General features: G+C 36.6%; 1 protein-coding gene across 5 annotated transcripts in view; it reads left to right on the top strand.

Annotated features, from left to right (window-relative positions):
* The window catches only part of UXS1 (UDP-glucuronate decarboxylase 1), a 171,918-nt gene extending 152,748 nt beyond the window's left edge, over window positions 1–19,170 (top strand). For 3 of the 5 annotated variants that reach the window (XM_044670479.1, XM_044670480.1, XM_044670478.1), the window contains exons 11-15: window positions 2,782–2,825; window positions 11,543–11,603; window positions 13,859–13,916; window positions 15,741–15,844; window positions 18,884–19,170. In XM_044670479.1, coding sequence (XP_044526414.1) covers window positions 2,782–2,825; window positions 11,543–11,603; window positions 13,859–13,916; window positions 15,741–15,844; window positions 18,884–19,015 — 399 coding nt within the window. In that variant the 3' untranslated portion in view covers window positions 19,016–19,170. The remainder of the gene's footprint in view (window positions 1–2,781; window positions 2,826–11,542; window positions 11,604–13,858; window positions 13,917–15,740; window positions 15,845–18,883) is intronic. The other 2 variants (XM_044670482.1, XM_044670483.1) reach the window with 1 other exon arrangement.
* Window positions 19,171–22,111: the final 2,941 nt, after the last annotated feature.

Here is a 22,111-nt window from a genome sequence, read left to right as displayed (position 1 = left end):
TTAAATTGCAAAATAGTTTCTGATCTGAGTTTTCCTTTACCAATAAAATCACACTTCTAAAAAGACAAACAAAAAAATTAAGCCTCTACATCATCTCTTTCAACTTTTTCCTCCCACAAATTAAAGGAACCATTTCATTTAGCATTTTTTCTGCTCTGTATTATTTTCCCAAATGTTCATAAAATGAATATTTGAAGTCCTTTCCCACTATGTTCAAGCCACTTATGCTAGTAATTCCTCTTCTACAATTTTACTGAAAGGAAATACTCTAAAGGATTTAGGACTATTTGCAGTAAGAATTTTATGATTCCCCAATATCCTCCTCACTGGAGATTTAAGTATATGGAAGTAATCATAACATGATTCAGAAATGGCGAATATTGGCTATCTGGTCTCAATCCTCTGGGCTAGTTATGCCCTAGGCGCTTAAAAATAAAGTGCTAAATGTCAATGCTAGATAAGGTAATTAAAATAAGAAGACTGTAAAGCTCGAACCATCTCATCAGGGAGCCAAGAATGTAATGACCCAGTTTCTTAGAGTATATAATAATATTCCCAGGTACAAAGTTTTCTGTGCAGTCCCATCAAAAAAAAGCAACACCCTGAAGATGGTTCTACGTGCCATTTTTTGGCTCTGGCATAGCTGGTTCCCAATCAACATAAGAGAGAGTATGGCATAGTAGATAAGGTACTGTACTTGGAGTCAAAAAGACCTGGATTCAGCTTCTTCCACCTTAGACACTTACTAGTTGTGTGACTCTTGGCAATTCATTTTAATCTCCTTGGATCTCAGATTCCTCTTCTGTAAAATGAAAGGATTGGACTCACTGGCCTCTAAAGTTGCTTCAAGCTCTAAATCTGTGATTTGGTGGAAATTATATTCCAGATATATTATAGTAGATGAAGATTTTTCATCTTGAGATATATATATATATGTATATATATATATGTGTATATATATACACACACGTACATGTGTATATATATATATACACACGTACATATATTGCATACACACATATTTACATACACACAATTATTGAAGACCACAAATAGCTATTGCTGTTGCTTATATAGGTTATATTAATTGATGTTTACTATGTTAGGAATAAAAATGGATACATTTTTGAGGTCTATATATATTTATTAATTCATTTGAAAATAAGAAGCCCGTTACATGTTGGCATAAACAACATTATGAGAAATAAATTTTTCCAAAGCAAAAAAAAGTAGAAGAGTGATATTGCTTTACATATTTTTGCAAATTTCTTTAATGTTTGGCTTATTATATAAGAGAGCAGAAGAGCTGGATTCTTATGTGGTATTCACTCTGTTGTGATTATTGTTTTGGCTGGCATATGAAAAAAAATCCAATATCACATGGACATATATAGTTGGAAAAGAGAGGGACATTTTAAAGGCAAATAACATCTTAGTATTATTATGAAAATATCTTTGACCTCAAAGACCCCCAGAAAGAGTCACAAGCATCCCAAGATGTCTACAGGCTGAGAATCAATAACCTCCATCAACCTTCTATCTTCTCTCATTTGACAGAAAATAAATAAAGTGAAACCACAGAAACACAAAAAATTTCACTTGCCTCAGTCATACAGTTGGTGTATGACACCGTCAAATTTGCTCATTTTGGGTCCAATTATCTTATCTCTGAGATTTTTTCCCCCAAAAGATATTTAAGGAGGATAAGGAATAATTTGGTTAAAAACAAAGAATGAACCACTTGAAAAAGCTCAGCATAGTAATTGTGACCATGAATAAGTCACTTATCCAACTGGAGTCTTGCCTTCTTCATCCCTAAAAGAATACTTCTGCTCCCCACCTCTTAGAGTTCTTGTGAAGACTTAGAATCACTACTAAGTATTAGAACCAAGACAAAAGAACAGTAAAGGTGAGGCAATAGGGATAAGTGGCTTGCCCAGGGTCACACAGCTAGGAAGTGTCCAAAGGCCAGATTTGTACCTAGGACCTCCTTTCTCCAGAATGGTGCTGTATCCACTGAGCAACCTAACTGTCCCTGTTGTGTAATCTTAAAGCATTAGGTAAATGTAAATTAATAATAGCTATAGCCCTTTTGCCACAGGAAAAAATAATAGAAAAGAACTTTTGTTGAAAAGTGAAGAAACTAAAAAAATTAATTAAAAATTAAAAAGAAAAAGAAATTTAAAAAAGAAAGTGAAGAAACTGCATCACCAACACTTAGGCATATTCATTTCAAGTTCAATTTGTGTATTTTATTCTTCAATTTGGAATTTTGTTCTTTCCATTCCCTCTGGGATGATTTAATGGCATGTTGAACCAAGGCAATTGTTAAATTTTAGGTGCAAGCATTTGCACTTCCAACAAAGCAAAGGCTTGATTTATTGTTTCGTGGATTTGCAGATAGGTGGTGCAGCAAATAGAGTGCTGGATCTGGAGTCAGGAAGACTCCTCTTCCTGATTTCAAATCTGGCCTCAGACACTTACTAGCTGTGTGACTCTGGGTATGTCACTTAACTGTTTGCCTCAGTTTCCTCATCTTTTAAATGCACTGGAGAAGGAAATAGCAAACCAGTCCAGTATCTTTGCCAAGAAACCCTGAACGGAGTCAGGAAGAGTCAGAAATGATTGAATGACCTACAATAACAATGTGCTTAAGAAAGTGAGAAATTGTTAATAATGCAGAACTCGAAAGCCTTGTGTACTTTTTTGGGGTAGAGTTGGTTATTAAATACTTCCCTGCATATTATGATGTTCCTAATGGGCTTCCTATTTTTTTCCTAGGTCTATGGCTCTGGGACTCAGACTCGAGCGTTCCAGTATGTCAGGTGAGGGCATATTCACTTTTTGCACCCAAGAATTGATCTGAAGGCTCTCTTAGCCACTTTGGATGTCTGGTGCCACCATCCTGCTTTGTAAAGTCACTTTGTAAAGTTGTAGGATACACCAGGAAAGAGGTAGTTGGAAAGACACATTTCCCCATTTTAAAATAAACTCAGATTTTTTTTTTTAAACCAAAAAATCTCAATAGATTTTGTCTTCAAAATGAAGTCACTAGGAAGCCCAGTTTTCTGTTCTCTGTTCTCAATTAATCCACTTTCAGTGTTTTTTCTTCTAATCTATGCTGCCATCTAGTGTTCCTGAGATGCATTTGTCAAGGACTGGCTATGACTTAATCAGTCTAATTTTTGCCTTCAGCTGTTCTCAGAGGCAACTTTGTTGATAAAAGTTTGTTGAGGTGAATTTAGTATCCCAAACAATTTTGATGAAATATCCACTAAAAACATGCACATATGACACAAAATTCATTATATTTGAAGAACTTGGGAAAATATTTTTAACTCTGAAGATCTTGTTTGAATTGAAAAATAGTTACATACTTATTCCTATTTTCAAAAAGTTACACTTGGGGCAGTGAGGTGGCCCAGTGGACAGAGAGCTAGGCTGAGGGATGGAATGTCCTGAGTTCAAATGTTGTCTTAGATACTTCCTACCTCTGTCATCCTGGGCAAGTCACTTAACCCCAGGTGCTTAGCTCTTACTGCTCTTCTGTCTTGAAACCGATATTTAAAATTATTCTGAAACAGAAGATAAGGGTTTTTTTTTAAAGTTACATTTGTCAATAGCATTTGAATCCCTGATAAAAAAGACAGCAACAAAATATTATGTGAAAATGGTTACTGAGCATCATGTTTATTACTTGTAGTAAATAACCAGTATTAAAGTTTTTAAGATCCTACCTCAATATAAAATCCACTTATAACTTTAGGTATTAGATTTTCCCCCATTGCATAGACAAGATCTTTTAAACCCCATGTAACCCAAGATTGCTTATAAAAATAAACTTGAATATCATTTTTAAGCCATAGTTTTTATTCTCTTAATTTTTTTTGCTTTTATTTTTTAAGACACTCCCCCCATTTTTTATTGTCATGCAAAACACATTTCATATTGGTTATTGTTATAAGAGCACACTCATAAATAACCAAAACCCCAAAATAAAACTGAAGATACACTGAAAGATCACTTTTAATCTAAAATAAACCAAAGTACATTCCTATTCCTATACATAATTGTCCCTTTGCCCTTTCCTGCTCAGAGAAAAATCAGAAAGTAAAGATAGCCAAAGGGCTCTTATTTTTGTTGTCTCATTACCAAAGAACATAAGGCAAACACAATTCATAGACATTTTAGGGTACTTGTTTCTTCTTTGCCTCTGGGAAACCTTTCACCATTTTTCTTGAAGGGCCTACACAGATTCTCTATCTTCTTCTTTTTTTTTTAATTTAAATTTTATTTTTAAAAATATTTTTCCATGTTTACATGATTCATTTTCTTTCCCTCTCCTCTTCCCTCCCCCCTTCCAGAGCCAATAAGCAATTCCACTGGGTTGTGCAAATGTTATCACTTGATACCTATTTCCATATTAATCATTTTTACCGTAGAATCATACCCCAAAACATGTCCATATGAACAAGTGATAAGTCTTGTTGTAAGTTTTCCTTTTGTGTTTCTACTCCCACAGTTCTTTCTCTCCATGTGGATAGTGTTCTTTTTCATAAGTCCTTCAGGAATGTCCTAGATTGTTGCATTGCTACTAGTGATTCTCTACCTTCTCTGAAAAACACAGAATTTGGAGTTTCATTCATCATTACATTGTTTATGTTAAATGACCCTCTTAGTATGTCTCCCCAGAGTTGCTCTTAAATTTCTGACTTCTCTGTTATGTTGTAGTACTTTCGTCAAAGATGAGCTTTCATCAGTTCCATGTTTTCAATTCTCTATTTGTTCTTTTCTCCTCCCTCCAGCCAACATCAATATATTCCTAGGAAGTCTATAGAATTTGGGCACCCTAAACTTTAATGAAATAATTTAGACTATTCAGTCGTGTCCAACTCTTCATGTCCTTATTTGGAGTTTTCTTGGCAGATACTGGAGTGGTTTGCCATTTCATTCTCAAGCTCATTTTATGGATAAGGAAATTGAGACACACAGGGTGAAGTGACTTGCCCAAGATCACATAATTAGTCAGTATCTTAAGCCAGATTTGAACCCAGGAAGATGAGTCTTCCTGACTCCAGACCCAGCACTCTATCCACTGAGCCACATTGCTGCTCAGCTACTACTGACATTTAACTAGCCTCAAGCCATTTAATATCTATGAACCTCAGTTTCCTCAATCTATAAAATGGGAAAATAATGCCTGTAACACATACTGAGAAGGTATTTTGTGTCTTAACTGAGATAATTTATGTAAAGTGCTTTCCAACTTTATAGCTTTATATAAATGTTTATCACCATGATAATGATTTAAGAATCCTCTCTATAGTCCTGAAAAGAAGTCAATGTACTTGAAGAAATTAGTCCATTCTACTTTTGGATGGCTACATAAATAATGGGCAAAACATTTCACCAAACTAATTATGTTATGTTATGTATTTCCATGTAAAATACATTTTGATAAATTATACTCTCTATTATATATGAAAATTCCTCTAGTCAATAGAGTATGCCCCCTTAAATGAATTTCTAGTCATTTAATAGCTATGAATGTCATACCATTGAATCATGGATTTAGAGGGGGGAAAACATTCTAAATCATCAAGTTCTTCCTCATTTTTTAATAAATTGAAGAATAAGTAAACTGAGGCCTTCATTGAAGAATGAATTGAAGAATAAACTGAGTACCTGATTGAAGAATGAATTGAAGAATAAACTGAGTTCCTCATTGAAGAATGAATTGAAGAATAAACTGAGTTCCTCATTGAAGAATGAATTGAAGAATAAGTAAACTGAGGTTCTCATTGAAGAATGAAGAAATTAAGGTCCAGGGAAGTTCAGTATCCCCCCCACTACCTCCACCTACTCCCAAAAGAATTGTTTATTGGGTAAATGTAGTCTTTAATCTTTCTAGGGCCTAATTTCCCCAGAAGTGAATTAGTACTTTATACTATCAAGGAGTGTACAAAGTGTTCAGCATCAGGTCCTGGCTAAAAGTTGAGTGAAAAACTCTAAGATGGGGAAATTGTCCTTTCACATAATCACAAGTGGACTTATTCTCCCAGAGTTCAAGTAGCAAAAGATAAGAGCCCCAGGTTCCTCCTTTAAGCCCTCTCCTACCTCATTTTGCAGGGTACTCAAGAACTTCCCCCTCAGCTTGGGCTCGAGCTTTCTTGACTGATATCTCCAGCCAGCAAATATTTGGAGAAAAGTAGGGTTATGTGGAGTTGACAAGGAAAAGTTTCCCTTTAATCGATGCAAACTCTGGTTAGGGTTGGTCCAGAAGGTATTCTTTAAGACCCTGCTCCTGATTGATATATGACTTCACTGTTTTATGAAGGAAATGGCAGACCACTCCAGGATTTCTGACACGAAAATCCCAAATAGGGTCACAAGGAATTGAATTCAACTAAAATGACCGAACAACCACAACAAAGGTCATGGGGCTAGTTGGTGGCAGCCCCAGGACTTTGGCCCAAATCTCCTTAGTCTAATGCCATCTTTCTTTACATATATTAAATCATTTTGATCCTATCATCTCCTAGATTCCTTTCTGTTTTAAAAACAAAGGAACAAACCAAGATTTTCTTAGTGTACTCTTATCACCTTTAGTGGCATTCTAGTTACATTATTCTCCTGATGTTTTGCATTTTAAATCTTCCCAGGCTTGAATCAATTGGTACAGGAAAGGAGAGAGTTGTCTTTTTATTTTTAAAGAAATAGTTTTCTTTCTTTGATAATACAGTTTCATCTAAATGCTAATATAATATTACCGAGTACAAGTCCTGCTTGAATGAAGACATTCTGATATACATTCGTTTTACAATTTACAAAATGTTTTTCCCATAACAGCTCTTTCAGATAGCTAAACAATATAACCCCTATTTTACAGAAAAGGAAACTGAGGCTCAAGATTGAGTTTTATTCCTGTTAACGTAATGATGATGACATTTACTGAATGTACAGAAGATGAGCTTATATATTATTATATCAGTTGTTAAGTATTGTTGTTTCAACTTTCGAATATGGCCCCTTCTCACACAGCTAGCCCTCTTACAGGCTCTCATGACCTATATTGTTGCAATAGCCTTCTAGTTGGTCTCTCTACCTTTCCTCTCTCTCATTCATCCTTTAGTCAAATGTCAAAGGAATTTTCCTAACATGCCAGATCTGATGCTGTCAATTCTTATTCCTCTCTATCGCACATACCTGTTATTCTTCATACATGACCCTTTTCCCCCCATGCCTGAAATGCTCTCCCTTCTCCCCACTCTTGTTTTTCTGGCCTCATTCAAGACTCAGCTCAAATCTCACTTTTTTAAAAGAGGCCTTTCCCTCCCTTCCTTGTCCTCTGTCCCCCACTAGTGCATTCTCTCTGAAATCAACTCCCATTTATTCTTTACTAAGTATTGATTCCCAGGCCAAAAAGTGGTAAGGGCCAGGCAATTAGAGGCCAAATCTGAACCTAGGTACTCCAAATTCCAGGTCTGGTGCTCAGTCCACTGACCCGCTAGCTCCCACCCCCTGCCACTTGTGTGTGTGTGTGTGTGTGTGTGTGTGTGTGTACACATATCTTTTATTTATATTATTTTATGTATAAAAATACATAGTATTTTTGCTTGTGATTCCCCCAACATTAGAATGTGAGTTCCTTGAAAAGACCATATTTTGTTTTGGTTTTTACCTTTCTTTGTATCCTCAGAGTATTTAGACCCAGGGTCAGTGCCGAATACATACTGATTGACTGATGTCCCAATATGTTATTCCACTACAAAAAGCAGTCATACTGTCTACCTGCTTAATAATCCACCAAAGGAATAGTAGTGGGACTGGGGACTCTTCTAGGACTGTTTCTTTTGGTACTCAATTGAACGTAAGACAAGGGTGATGATGATGGTAATGAACCATCATGGATGGAGAGCTGGCCACAAGCAGGAAAGCACCAGGCTTAGGTCCTGTCTCAGACACATCATGGCTGGATGACCCAGGGAAAGTCACCTTATCTCTGATCTGCATTGAGTTTCCTCATCGGGAATTAACTCTATCAATAAAATCATAGATCAAGTCTAGAAGATGATGATGATGGTGGTGGTGGTAGTAATGATAGCTGTCATTTATATAAAGTTTTATATTTATATAAAAATAACTTTGACTTACATGCTACCGACCACCTCATTTAGGTTGGAATAGCAGATCTATTGTCTGTATTTTACACACAAGGAATCTGAAACTCAAAGAGGTCCACTTGTCCATAATTTTAGAGCAAATGAGATTAAAGGGCAGGATTCAAATACAAGTTCAGAGTTCTTACCACTCCGCTACACTGCCTCTAGTCAAATCAACAGAATATACATAACCATTTCAGCTTACTCTTTGTTCAAATTGCCTTTTTCCTATTAAAGTTTTAATCAGTATATTGTTATGAATATAGTTATTTAGCATTAAAGTATTATTCATTTATGTTCTCCCAGAAATATTGTACATGTTTATTCACTTAATAAATCTTTTCTCCCTACATGGCCCCCAGTCCTGCCTAAATGATCACAAACTACAAAAGAGAGTTGAAGGAACCATTGAGGATTTACTAAAAATAAATAAATGAATAAATGAATGAAAAATTTTAATGTCCTCCCTAAAATGGGACTTTCTCATAGCAATTAAGAATAATAGATGAGGGGGTCAGCTGGGTAGCTCAGTAGATTGAGAGTCAGGCCTAGAGACGGGAGGTTCTAGGTTCAAATCCGGCCTCAGACACTTCCCAGCTGTGTAACCCTGGGCAAGTCACTTGACCCCCATTGCCCACCCTTACCACTCTTCCACCAAGGAGCCAATACACAGAAGCTAAGGGTTTAAAAAACAAAACAAAACAAAGAATAATAGATGAAATTTATATAGTGCTTTAAAATTTATAAAATCCTTTATACATATTCTCCCTTGAGTCTCACAACAACCCTCTAAGATAATACTTACAGGCATTATTTTCCCATTTCGTACATAAGGAAACTGAGGTTTAGGGGCATTGAGTAATGTAGTTCCATCACTGTTACATAGCTAATAAGTTTCAAATATAAGATTCCAGCATAGGATTTCCTGACTTCAAATTCATTTCTCTCTCTCCTAGATCAATCTGCCAATAATAATAATAACAACAACAATAATAACACTTAACATTTATATGATATTATATAAATACATTGTAATATATGATTGCTAATTAATAGTTATTTTTATTATTTATAATCATATACGATGTTCACTAATATTAATATTACTATATTGTATAATATATTATATTTATTACATAATAATGTTATGATAATATACTACTACTAGTAATAACTTAACATTTTTATATAGCACACCAACATTTTCATAGTGCTTTACCAATGTTATCTCTGGGTATTCATAATAACCTTGTACACAGGTACTGCACGTGTTATACCTTTTTTTTTTTACAAATGAAGAATTGCTATGTGAGATCCTTGCTCAGGGTCACAGCTAATCAGCAATGGGATCTGGACCCACGTCTTCCTCATTCCAGTCCATCATGCTTTTCATTTTGCCAAATTGAGGCATTTAGAAGTCTTTATATAGGAGTGCATTCTTTTCTCTGGAGAGATCTAGGTACATCAATTTTATTTTTCAGTATAGGGAGCTTCCTAGGAGGAAATTCCTTCCCATGGAGATAAGCAAATTTTCTTAAATTTACAGCTACAGAAATGGGCATGGAGAAGGTTAAGTGACTTTTCTGGGGGCTACCTAGCAGCTAAATGTTAGAGGCAGCTAAAATCTAGTTCTTCATAACATTCAGGCCAACACTCTTATCTACTATGCCTGCCTATATCTGACATATTATATTAGGATTGGGATCAGTTATGTTTCTGCAAGAGAAGAAACTATATAGAAACTGAGAGACCTTTCACCAGCAGTTTCATTCTTGCAACTTACAATTTCTGACTTTGGGGGGTGAGATTACCTAGTCATTATAATAATAATAATAAACTTATTTTTTAAAGACATGCCATCTAAGTTAGGGGTATCTAATAATTCAAATAATCATTACCATGGACATTTTACCATTGCTGTGGTTGTTATTTTCATGGCCAGATTATGTCCTCATATACATGCAAGCCATGTTTGTTTTTTTTTAAAAGTCACTTTGTCAAAATGACACTTGTTAAGAACTTTTGGTTAAACAGAATTGTGATCTGTGCAGAATTGACCTTAAAAGTTGCCAGTTTATGTTCTAAACAATCCATCACCCAAAGTGTGGTGACCAGAATCCTGTTAGCCTTATTATTTGATAATAACTCTAATAACTTCCCTCTAACCCCCAACCCATTTTAGGTTAATTATAATAAATGGTATTGAATGGCAGCTTTTCATGTGAAGCTGTGAATATTTTCAGGCCACTTTGCCACAAGAAAATACATCCATTAACCCAGAACAGGAGGATGGTACCATGGTGCAGTGATTTACTGCTGTAGTGATGAACTGATTTTTTTGGTCAATTTCTCTACAGTAGAGAAGTAATCAAATGATTGATAATTATTGACATAAGTGTTTAATTTCCTAAGAAAAGAATGATTTGAGCATGTTAATGTAAAAAATGCCCATTGAGTATAAATGGAAATTTGAAAAACTTGCCTAAATAGCCCTGAAGGAGGCTCCTGTGTTCAAGAAGAAAATAAGACTGTTGATCACTATCTTTTGCTTTATACAGTTACTTTAGTTTTTTAAAAATGTAACATTACCCATAGGACCCTGATCCTCCTCAACAATACACCGACAAGGATTAAAATACTTTAAGACTTTTGAATCAGTCAAACTTCCAGTGCAGAACTGAGAACTCTCTCTAGGGATGTGCTGCTTCTCAACTAGACACAAGAGGAGTCTCTGTGTACAACACTGAGGTGTCATTTTTACAGAGTAACTTTTTTTAACAGAACTACACTTTAATGCTTCTGAAAAAAAAAAAAAAAGAGAGAACCAAACCTTGGTAAGCAGAAATTTGCTTACTTCTCTTTACTTTCATGGACTAATCAATCACAATCCATCTGAAACACTGGCAGTTTCCTTAATTTTTTTTTTTTCTTGGAGTGTCCAGAATTTTTGGTTAGGGAGGAGAAGGAATCTGGAGTGTTGGAGAACAAGTCATAATCATGTTTCATTGACCAGTATTACTTGATTTGTCTGTGTAACATGCCAGTGTGGGGATGTCTGGGTTCTTTCACAGTTCTTTCATCTCAGCAGGTTTTTATTTCATAATACCATTCATCTGGGTAAAGAAATGATCATTAAGTGTCCATGGGAACCAGATAACTGGGACCACATGAGACATGAGTTTTCATCAGCGATTATTCTTGTGAACATTCATCTTAGGTGCAAGATTTGCTTTTTTTTTTTTTTTTTAACATTCCTCATATTTTCCAATTTATTTTCTTTGGGGAGGGGGGTTTGAAGAATTGCTTCTGAACTTATAAAGTATGTTCCACATTCATTTATTTCGAGGAATTAGACAATTTTGTCTCTCCTTCTTTTGCAGTGACCTAGTAAATGGACTGGTGGCCTTAATGAATAGCAATGTTAGTAGCCCTGTCAACTTGGTAAGTCCATTTTCCTCTTGTTAGTCTCCATTCTTTGTCAAGGGTATAACTTTCTGGCAAAGTCATAATTTGTAGGTTGTTGGGTCTACTTTCTCTATCAAAAAATCTGGTGAGTCATTAATGGTTTTCAGGGCAGCTAGGTGGAAAAATGGATAGGGCATCAAACTAGAGTCAGGAAAGCCTATATCCAAATCCAGCTTCAGACACCTAGGACTTATGTGACCTTGGGCAGGTCACTTAACTCTTTGCCTCAATTTCCTCATGTGTAAAATGAGATAGAGAAGGAAATGGCAAACCACTCCAGTATTCTTGCCAAGGAAACCCTAGAGAGGATCACAGAGTCCAATAGGACTGAAACAGCTGAACAACAATTTTTTTAAAAAACTGATGTTTGCTTGGAGAAGACACTCTGAATAAAAAAGTTTTATAAGCAAAAAATGTCCACAAAAATGGAATACAAAAGATCATAATAAAAAAACCTGGATCTCATAAAGTAAGAAGACCTAGACATTCAATTTGTGCAACAACATGCATAATCAGGCACTATTAATAAAAGCCTTTTGATAATACTTCTAATTTATGGAAATTACATGTATAAATTTATCTGTCCCTGATTTAATACAGGAATGTCCCTTGTGTAAATATCCCCGGGTGGTAACTTGGAAGAAGGAGCAATTTCAAAGAGAGTATCTCACTGGTGATTGTGGTTATTATTATAATGTAACTATGAAAATAGCCTTCTTTCCCCCTGTTTTGCTTCTGTGTTCAATAAAAAGAATCCCAGCTGGGGAGTCAGAAGACCTAGACTCTGATATCCCCCATGAGACTTATTACTTGTATGATTTGGGGCAAGTCGTTTCTTTTGCTGAGGCTCAGGTACAACTGGCTGGTCTGTTAAGCATGTCTTCCATTTGAACTTCTATGATCCTCTAAAAGCCTGTTTTCCCTATATGTCCTTGGATTTTTAAAAATTATTATTTAAATAACATGGGGCAGTTTGGTGGCCCAGTAAAGCACCAGGTGTGGAGGCTGGAAATCCTGGATGCAAATGTGGCCTCAGACACTTCCCAGCTGTGTGACCCTGGGCAAATCACTTAACCCCACTTGCTTAGCCCTTACTGGTCCTTCTACCTTGGAACCAATACTTAGTATTGATTCTAAGACAGAGGGTAAAGGCTTAAAAATTGTTAAAATATGTTCACAAATGAATTTAAAATTCATCAAAATATCCTTCAGAGAAATTATTAGCAATATGAGACTTAAGAAATTTATTTTCTCAGAACTACAAAAATAGAAATATTCAGCCTGCCACGTTGAAAGATTTAAAGTCAAGCCATTCTATTTAGTGATACCATTTTTAAGCAGCAAATGAAAGTGGGCATGCCTTTTTCTCCTTTTTTTTCATTATTGAATACAAAGTTTGGGTTTCTTTTTTTTTTTTTTATTGGAAGGTTTCACATCTTGTATAAGTGTATACAATTCCACATCTTGTATAAGTGTAGATTTATACTTTCTCTTGTATATGGACTTTTATAACTAGTGTTTAACATAATAAATTAAACATTTATCAATATATATGATTTATATAGAAATATATTCATACATATCATTTATATAATACTTTTATTAGTTATAATATTAATTATATACATTAGATATTGAAGCATAGTAAGGTTTGTTTGTATTTAACACTTAAATACTGCTCCCCTTTATGGACTTTTAGCCCATCAGAATTATTATTATTATTTTTTTTTTTTTAAGGAAGAGGAAGCATTGCCAACTATATGACAGGCTTTGTGCAAGGCACTTAGCAAATATCTCGTTTGATCCTCACAACCAATCTAGGAGGAAGGTTCTATTATTACCTTTATTTTAACATTGAGGAAACTGAGGCAGACAAAGGTTAAGTGATTTGCTTGACATTCAGCTAGTAAGTGTCCAAGGCAGGACTTGAACTCATATCTTCTTGACTCAAGACTCAGTGATAGGTCCATCTACGTACAATGGATGTTGCTGCTGCTATCATGCTTGGAAGTGATAATAAATAGATATCACGTATCATCTTGCCAGATCCAGTAAACGTGATTTTGATGTATTAACATTCCAGAATGAAAATGGTAACCATGCTGAAATAAACATGCGTGTTCTAGAAAGCCTGTTGCCTTCTTCTCCTGACAGTGAGGCTATAAACATCTTACAGAAGATTAATGCAATTGCTTAATTACTCTCATAACCAGTAACCATTTCTTCCTTAGGGGAACCCAGAAGAACACACAATTCTAGAATTTGCTCAGTTAATTAAAAACCTTGTTGGTAAGTAGGATAAGTCATTTCACGCGTGAACTTCAGCATGAATGTTTCCTATCAGTGGTTAATTCCTTGATTAGCAAATGTGTAATTAATATAAGCTAATTGAATTGGATAAAAGCAGAGCTTTTATCAGACACATTTGTCTTCTGATGCTTTAATTAAATAACAGCAGGAGAAAGGGCGTCTTTGGTTTTGTTTGGGATTATAATTGTGGGCTTGTTCCTGTGATTGATTCTTTTTGTTCCCCAAAGTTAGGTCATTCTGTGTAGGTGAAAATGATTTGTTCGAGGAGCCTATGCTGGGTGAGAATGGAATTTCAGAGGGTGAAGGAGAGTGGCACAAATTGTGTATTGTTTGGTCTAGAGCCCATCCGCTAGTTCTTAGTACTATTTACAATTCTGACCAGCTTTCCTGTGAAATTGTAAGAGCCCACATCAAAATCGGGACAGGAGATAATAAGCCAGCCAATTGCACCCCACAGTGACCCAGAGCTTTGTCTGATTCCAGCCTCAGTTCTGGTCCAAGTAATTTGTCTCCTGTAAACATGATGAATTTAGTCCCAGCCCTGGGCAATTCCTTGTCTGAGGACCTATCGCTGAAATCCCTGGAATTTTTTTTCCCCATGTCCCTTCTTATGACTGCCAGAGACTAAGGATTTCTACTGGATAAAATACAGCTCTGAAGTAATTAGGTTTTGCTGAGATTCAAAGCTTTGTTGTAGATTTACTCTCTTATTAAACACTCTTAGATATTCCTGAGATCCTATTAAACCACAGGAATGAATTTGACTTGGACCCAAAGGTAGTCTAAAAAGACAAGTGTTTTCCACCCACCTGATCTGAATTCCTGTCTTTATTCTACATATCTGTCAGCAGCCTTAGCTTTAGGGTTTTGGTGCTGGATCCTTACCTTCAAAAACCTCAAATTCCCTCCATTAGCATGCAGCCCCTTCCTGAGGTCCAATTTCCTCACCTGTAAAATGGGGAAAACATCACATAGAACATCATTTAAAGGGAGAGCTTTGGCTATCTTAAAACCCTCTAGAAATGAGAGTTATTATAGAGAAGCCTATTACCACAACAAAACGATGCCTTAGTCTTCTAAGCCCTAGCAGGTGGGAAAAAAGATGCCTTTCTGATGTGACCAAGCAGTTCAAGAAACAATACCTCTCCTGCTCCTGGTAACAGCCTGTAAAATTGGTTGCTGGGATGCTTGGGGCTAGGCGATAGCTTGAGCGTGGAAGCTCTAAGCCGCAGTAGACTGGAGTTCCAAGCTGAAGCAGACAAAACTAATCAGGTGTCCATACCAAGTTCAGCACCAGAATGGTGGAGGGGACAGGAAAGAGCTGAGCAAGGCTTGTACCTTAGGACCTGTGAAGAGCTCCAAGTCTTTCAAATCTGGCCTCAGACACTTTCTAGCTGTGTGACCCTGGGCAAGTCACTTACCCCCCATTGCCTGGCCCTTACTGCTCTTCTGTCTTAGAACCCATGCCCAGTATTGATTCTAAGACAGAAGGTAAGGGTTAAAAAAGAAAAGAGAGAGTTCCAAGTCAGAAAACAGCAGGTCAAAGCACCCATGCCCGTCAGTGGTGGAATCAGGAGCTATACTTCCAGCCTGGGTAGGATAGGGGTACCTTGACTTCCCCCTCCAAAAATAAAAAATAAAAAACTTTTGATCATCCACTGCCCTAACTCTAAGGCTTTTGTTTTGTTTTTAAATTGTCCCATTACAGAAATTTGTTTTTATTTTTGAATGACCCCATGTCCCATTACAGAAATTTGTTCTCTTTGCATCTCTGGTAATGGTTTGACTTTGGTCTTTAAACAGGGAGCGGTAGTGAAATTCAGTTTCTCTCAGAAGCCCAGGATGACCCACAGAGAAGAAAACCGGACATCCAAAAAGCCAAGCTAATGCTCGGGTGGGAGCCCGTGGTAAGTGAAGCTAAAGAAGGACTGTCCCCTGGAAAAATGAGCTTCTCTGATGCCCATGACCTCCCGCCCACCCCCTCCCTTCCTCCCTGTTCCTGTCCGCCCGTGGGAGGGAGGCCATCGCACCAAAGTCCAGGCAGACGGAGAGGAGGAAGGACTAGACTTTTCCTCCCACCATTAAATGACTTTTCATGCATCATTTGAGAATCTGTTACCAAGGAAATCGCTTTGATGGCCTCGCCTGGGCAGAATGAAATGACACGCACACAGTTAGGCAGGTACCTTGGCCACAGGCTTACTCGGCGCTTAGAGACTCATCAGGACCTTCGTTCCTGTCGCCGCCGTCTTCGATCTGTGTTTAAAGTTCTCAGTGAAGCAAAAGGCTTCCATTGAACTTTTCCCGTGCCCTTTGCTGGATGCGTGAAAGCTTCCCTGCGAGGCTTGATCACCTGTTTGTTATCTGTGAATCAGAGAGAGCAAGTTCATAAACATAGGGAGGAAAAAATGGGCCAGGACCTTCTGTTCTCATGCTTCAGGGCACAAGCTAATCCCCGGCAGATAATTGTCCCCCCCATGTACTCCTGTTGTATCATTGCAAGTTTTTGAAGCCTGTAATGTCAGTGGCTACGGGGCAAGAGGGCAGGTGGTGGAAGTGGTGAGGGATGCCCTTGCTGTAACTCCCAATCACTGCTCTCTCCTGACCCCAGCAGCCATGAGCACGATGCATGTGGCAGCCACCTGTTCTCTTGATTTAGCAAAAGAAGCAGCATTTGGCAAAGGGCTAGGGGAAGAGAATGACAAAATATTTGAGCAAAGCGAGAGTTTGGCTCTACCCTCATTTTGTACCTGAGAAAACCAACGTCAGGAACACGACTGATATTTGCTGAACTATTAAAGTTGGTACAAATTTGTCTTTCTTTAAAACAATTCAGCATATGAAAAAAAAATTGTAATTTTATAAGAATTAGTTAATTAGATTAATTATAGAACAAGGATGTTTATAAGATATCAACTGGCCAAAATCAATAACAAGATTGATATCTACCATAACAATTTCCCAAAGTATTTTCAGAATACCATACTATAGGAAATGAATTTCAGATCCCCCAAAACTGATATTTTGTTTTACTCCTGTCAAATGGTTTATGTTTGGTGGTGTGGTAGAGTGCCCCACCTGCAGTCAGAAAACTCTTCTTTTTGAATTCAAATTTGGCCTTGGACATTTACTAGTTGTGTGACTCTGGGCAAGTCACTTTACCCTGTTTGCCTCAGTTTCTTCATCTGTAAAACAAGGTGGAGAAGGAGGAGGCAAACCATACAAAGATACTGATCTTTACAAAGAAAACCCCAAATGGGGTCTTAAAAAGTCAGGAATGACTGAAAAATGATTGAACAACAGTAGCTACTATACTCCCATTTTTAACAATTAAAAATATGCTTTCTCCTTTGTTTCACTCTGTTCTCCTGTTCTTTTTCCCCTTTCTCTCTTGCAAAATATTTGAATTACTGGAAAACATTCAAGGATGATTTCTTATATTACAAAAGGATTCTCTTTTTCCAAAAAAAGAAAGATTTGATTCTGTTTATCCCCCCCAAAAAAATGAATAGATTTATTTACAATGTTTTGGAAACACATCTTATCACCTACGAGAAAGCATGGCCTGGTGAGGACTGGCCTTGGAGTAAGCATGACATGGGTTCAGATCCAACTCTGACATATTTTAGATCATACAGCATGGTAAGAGAAAAGTTCCTTTAGATCTCAGGTCCCTAATCAACTCCCTAAGGATATGTTACAAGTTGCCAATCTGTATCTATAGAAAGATTACTGGGACCAAGAGGTTCCCCACTGAAGTTCAAGTCTTCTCCTTCCTGTCCTAAAATAAAAACCATTACATGAAGTAATAAATTCAAACATTACATGTTACAATATTATATATCATACTAATATATTTTATAGAGATAGAAAGTGAAAGAGATAAAGGAAGGAAGAAAAGAGAGAGAAAGGAAGGAAGGAAGAGAGAGAGAGAGAGGAAAGAGAGAGAGAGAGAGAGAGGAAGAGAGAGAGAGAGAGAGAGAGAGAGAGAGAGAGAAGAATCTGTCCCTTTAAGGGAATCTCACTCTAAAAACTTGGATTCAAACCATACAGATAACCATGGNGCCCTGTAGTAAATTGGGCATGTGCATGCTTGCATTTTACCTTCTGTGTTCATAAGTGAGATCTGGACTGTTCTTATTATTTTAAGTGCCTAACAACAAACACTGATGTTTAAGATTATTTTAAACTGGTCATTTTTCAGCACTCTCTTGTTAAAGTTGTCTGTCCAGTGTAATCCAAAATATGTATGGCTTCTTGGGACATAAAGGGACTCATTAGCAAAGTGCCAATTGTGTTTTCCCATATTCTTTCCCCTTTCTGTGGCCTTTTTCCAGAGTAATGATGAAGTGGAATCATAGCTCAACACCTAGAAGGTAGCTCCAAGGTCATCTAGTTCCATCTTCTCATGTTCCAGATGAGGAATCTGAGTACTTGGGAGGTTAAATGACTTGTCTTTTTAAAAAGAGAATAAAGGTCTCCTCAAGTGGCATTTTTTGGTTGTGGTTTTTTAATCAAAGATAGAAACTACTAGGTAAAAGCAGAAGTATGAAAAGAAGGAAGGAAACAGAGGAGCAAAGGAAGAAAGAAAGAGAAAAGAAGAAAGGAAAAGAAGGAAAGAAAGAAATTCAGTGTTTCAGCATTTGAGATTTATTTTAGGGCAGGATTTTACTTATAATCTATTAAAACCAAAACCAAACTGCTCCTGCTTCTGGATTTTGCCATATTTTGAAAGCAGCTTGTGAGGTATTCTCTTTTTCTTGGGCTGGCATCGGCCCTGTGGCCAGTGTGTGGTGCTATGCATGTTCCTAGCAGATATTTCATGTTAAAAACCAGCATTTCCTACAACAGTAAACCCCTGAGGACAAGCACAGTTATTTATTTCATTAGACAAGAAATTCAGTATCGATGTGACCTTGTCTCTTTCTCACTTTCTCTCCAAACAGGTCCCTTTGGAAGAAGGCTTAAATAAGGCAATTCACTACTTCCGTAAAGAACTCGAATACCAAGCAAATAATCAATACATCCCCAAACCAAAACCTGCAAGGATAAAAAAAGGCCGAACACGACATAACTGAAGGAAGGATTTGCTTCTCTGGACAGGAGAATTCCCTCTTTTACATTTGACAGGATGTAATTTTTTTCCTTTTCCTTTTTTTTAAAGAAAGACTTAAACAGGTGTCATGAAGAACAAACTGGAATTTCATTCTGAAGCTTGCTTTAAGGAAATGGATGTGCCTAAACCCTTCCCCAACACACATACATACACACACACACACACACACACACACACACACACACACACACACACTCAAAAAAAACTGCAAATCTTGCCTTGCACTTTTTAAAATCTGTCTTTTTATGTAAAAATAGAATAGAAACATCTTTGAGTATTTTCAAGTTTTTTATCTTGCTGTGAGATCCTTTGTTGTTGACTGTCGCTGACAGTTTTATTTACTGGTTTCTTTGTGAAGCTGAAAAGGAAGATAAATGGAATGGAAAATGCCAATATTATTTATAAAATATGGGTCCCATAGTTATACTATGCATAAGAGAAGAAGTTTAACAGTATTGTCGGGCAAGTAAAATGCTGGGATTGAGTCTGCAGGAGTATATACGAGAATTCTGTTTGAAACCTTTATGTTTCTTTGGATTCGGAAATTTTCCAAGGTTTTAGTTTTAGTTGCTCATTTGAATTGGAGATATTTTCATTGATTATCACGGATAAGGATATTTTAAATCACTACTGTGTTGTGCTGCGTACTCTGGGAAAAATAAAAAGTTAATGTATTATTGGTTGACAGTGGTTGAATATGCTATTTTAATAAAATATTATAACTTAACTCACAGGCTTTTCAATTTTTAATTAAAGTGGAGGTCTTGGATCTGCACGATGCATTTTGTAGGTGGTGAAAAAAAAGGAGAAAATGAGTTTGTACATCTATTTGTACAAGTCTGTTTAAAAAGCAAAGTTATTACATATGCTCTATAATTGAGAATGATGATCTTTCAATCATTATATGCAGCCCAGAACAAATTTATAAAAATAATGAAGCCCATTTTGAGAAAACTCTAAGCTTCCTAAAGGCTGAGCTAGAGTTTTATCCTTTTCTTGTATGACCCAAAGGCATATTGTGCTGTATGAAGGGTACATAGTTGTTGTTCAGTAAATTTTTATTGATAGAATATGGGAAGCAAGACACGGATCATTTGCATTATATGGTGTGATTTGTTATTTGGACCAATTGGGTTTTAAGGTTATTTTTGTTTTCCTCAAGGGTAACTTTACAAGCCAGAGCATGCACTTACCATTTAAGTGAAAAGAAGCAAATATATAGTCCTCCCTTTACCCATGTTTTGTTTCTTCTATCTATGTGAGAGCTTTTTTTATTAAAAAAAAAAAAGAGAGAGATATTGTGATGTTAAACAGATGGCATTTACAACCTGCGTGATCTTGGGCAAGTCACTTTACCTCTGCTGACGATCCACTGGAGGGTGAAATAGCATTCTCTAGTATCTTTGCCAAGAATAGTCCATGGGGTCATGAAGAATCAGACACAACTGGACACCAAGGCTTTCCATTTATGTGTACTAAATCTCACTTCAGTTCAGCCTGGTGTCAGGATGTTTGGGGATCTCAGCTCTATCATCCAGCGTGTTACCTAATCTTCCCTGTTTGTGCCATCTTCAAATTTAATAAGCATACCAGTCATCAAGAAACCGGTTCAGCCAATACTGGCGCCATGCCATTGAAAACCTTCCTCATTGATATTGAAATATTAATGACTGCTCTGAGTCCAGTTGTTCAGCCAAATCAGAATCAACTTCATACTCTATCCAACCCATATTTCCCCACTTTATTTCCAAGGATGAGATACTTTATTAAATATTTTGCTGATATCTTGGTGAATGGCAATGATAGCACTTTTTTTTTGTATGACTACCTTATAATCTTCCCCAAAAAGTCAACCTGCTCTCTTGCTAGAACCTTGTTGTCTCTGTCATCGTTTACTTTTCTAGATATTTGATAGGCACCTGGAACAACCCTAGACTTCTTTAAATAATTTTATCTCTTTCATTTTTATATTGCCTAAATTTCCCATCCTATCTCCCCCATTCCCAGAAAGCTAATCTATATGAAAAAATTTTTTGAAGAATAGAAGTCAAGCCCCTTCTTATTTTCATTTTTGGAAAGCATGACATTTGCCTTTCTCTAGGCTTCAGTGTCCTCATTCTCCATGATCATTTAAAGTCGACCCACCATGGCTCAACAGTTCCATCCACCAACTTTCAACAAGCTATTAGTGTTTTAAATTTATCAGAGACACCTAGGTAGTTGTTTATATTTTCCTTATCCTGGATTTAAACTTTTATTATACTTTGATTATTTTCTCTGGCCCAAGAAAACTAAATAGGAATGAAGGAGTTCCTTTTTCCTCTCTGTTGTCCCATCCACCCCAACCAGTAATCTTATCCCTTCTTTGATTCTGCCCTTACTCTTTATATTCCTCAAAGTCCATTTTGTTGGTTTTGGCAGCCTTTACCAGACTTGACCAGTTTTGTGTTTTAGCAATCCTTATATTATTCTTACCAGATCATGATGCTTTTGTATTCATCCCATTCATTACCTGTCCTTGCATGCATCTTCCAAACTTAAAAATCAAAATTGGTTTAAGAATTCCCAACACATCCACAATAATTTCTTTTTTAGAGAACACCTCAGAATATCTGTCTTCAGAATTTCAATCTTGAGAGTGCCTCATTCTTCCTTAGCTGACCTGCCCTGTACAACTTTAGATCTAAGGATCTTATTTAATCTTTCTGAACCCCTTTGAAATTTGCTCACCCCACATCTAGGATGCCTGCCAGGCTATGCCCACATTTGAAAATGTAGTCCAAATGTTCTCTGAGTAATAAAAGCAAAGACTGATCTTGTACATACGCAGGGTGGGAGGTTGCCTTCATTTCATAAATCAAGAAGCACATAAAAAGTTACAATCTCTAAAATATTTTTTTTTTCACTCTAGCATTAAGAGTTCAGAATTTTGCCATCAAAGAGCCCACATTTGCCTGGGTATTTTGCAGTTTACAAAATGCCTTCCTCCTGGCTATGACATGCTAATATTTTCCCCATTTTACAGATAATCAACATGTAAGTGCCTACAGTCTCAGAA

This window comes from Gracilinanus agilis, chromosome 3, assembly GCF_016433145.1.
Source record: "Gracilinanus agilis isolate LMUSP501 chromosome 3, AgileGrace, whole genome shotgun sequence".
NCBI classification, from domain to species: Eukaryota; Metazoa; Chordata; class Mammalia; order Didelphimorphia; family Didelphidae; genus Gracilinanus; species Gracilinanus agilis.
This window is presented reverse-complemented; position numbering and strand designations above follow the sequence as displayed.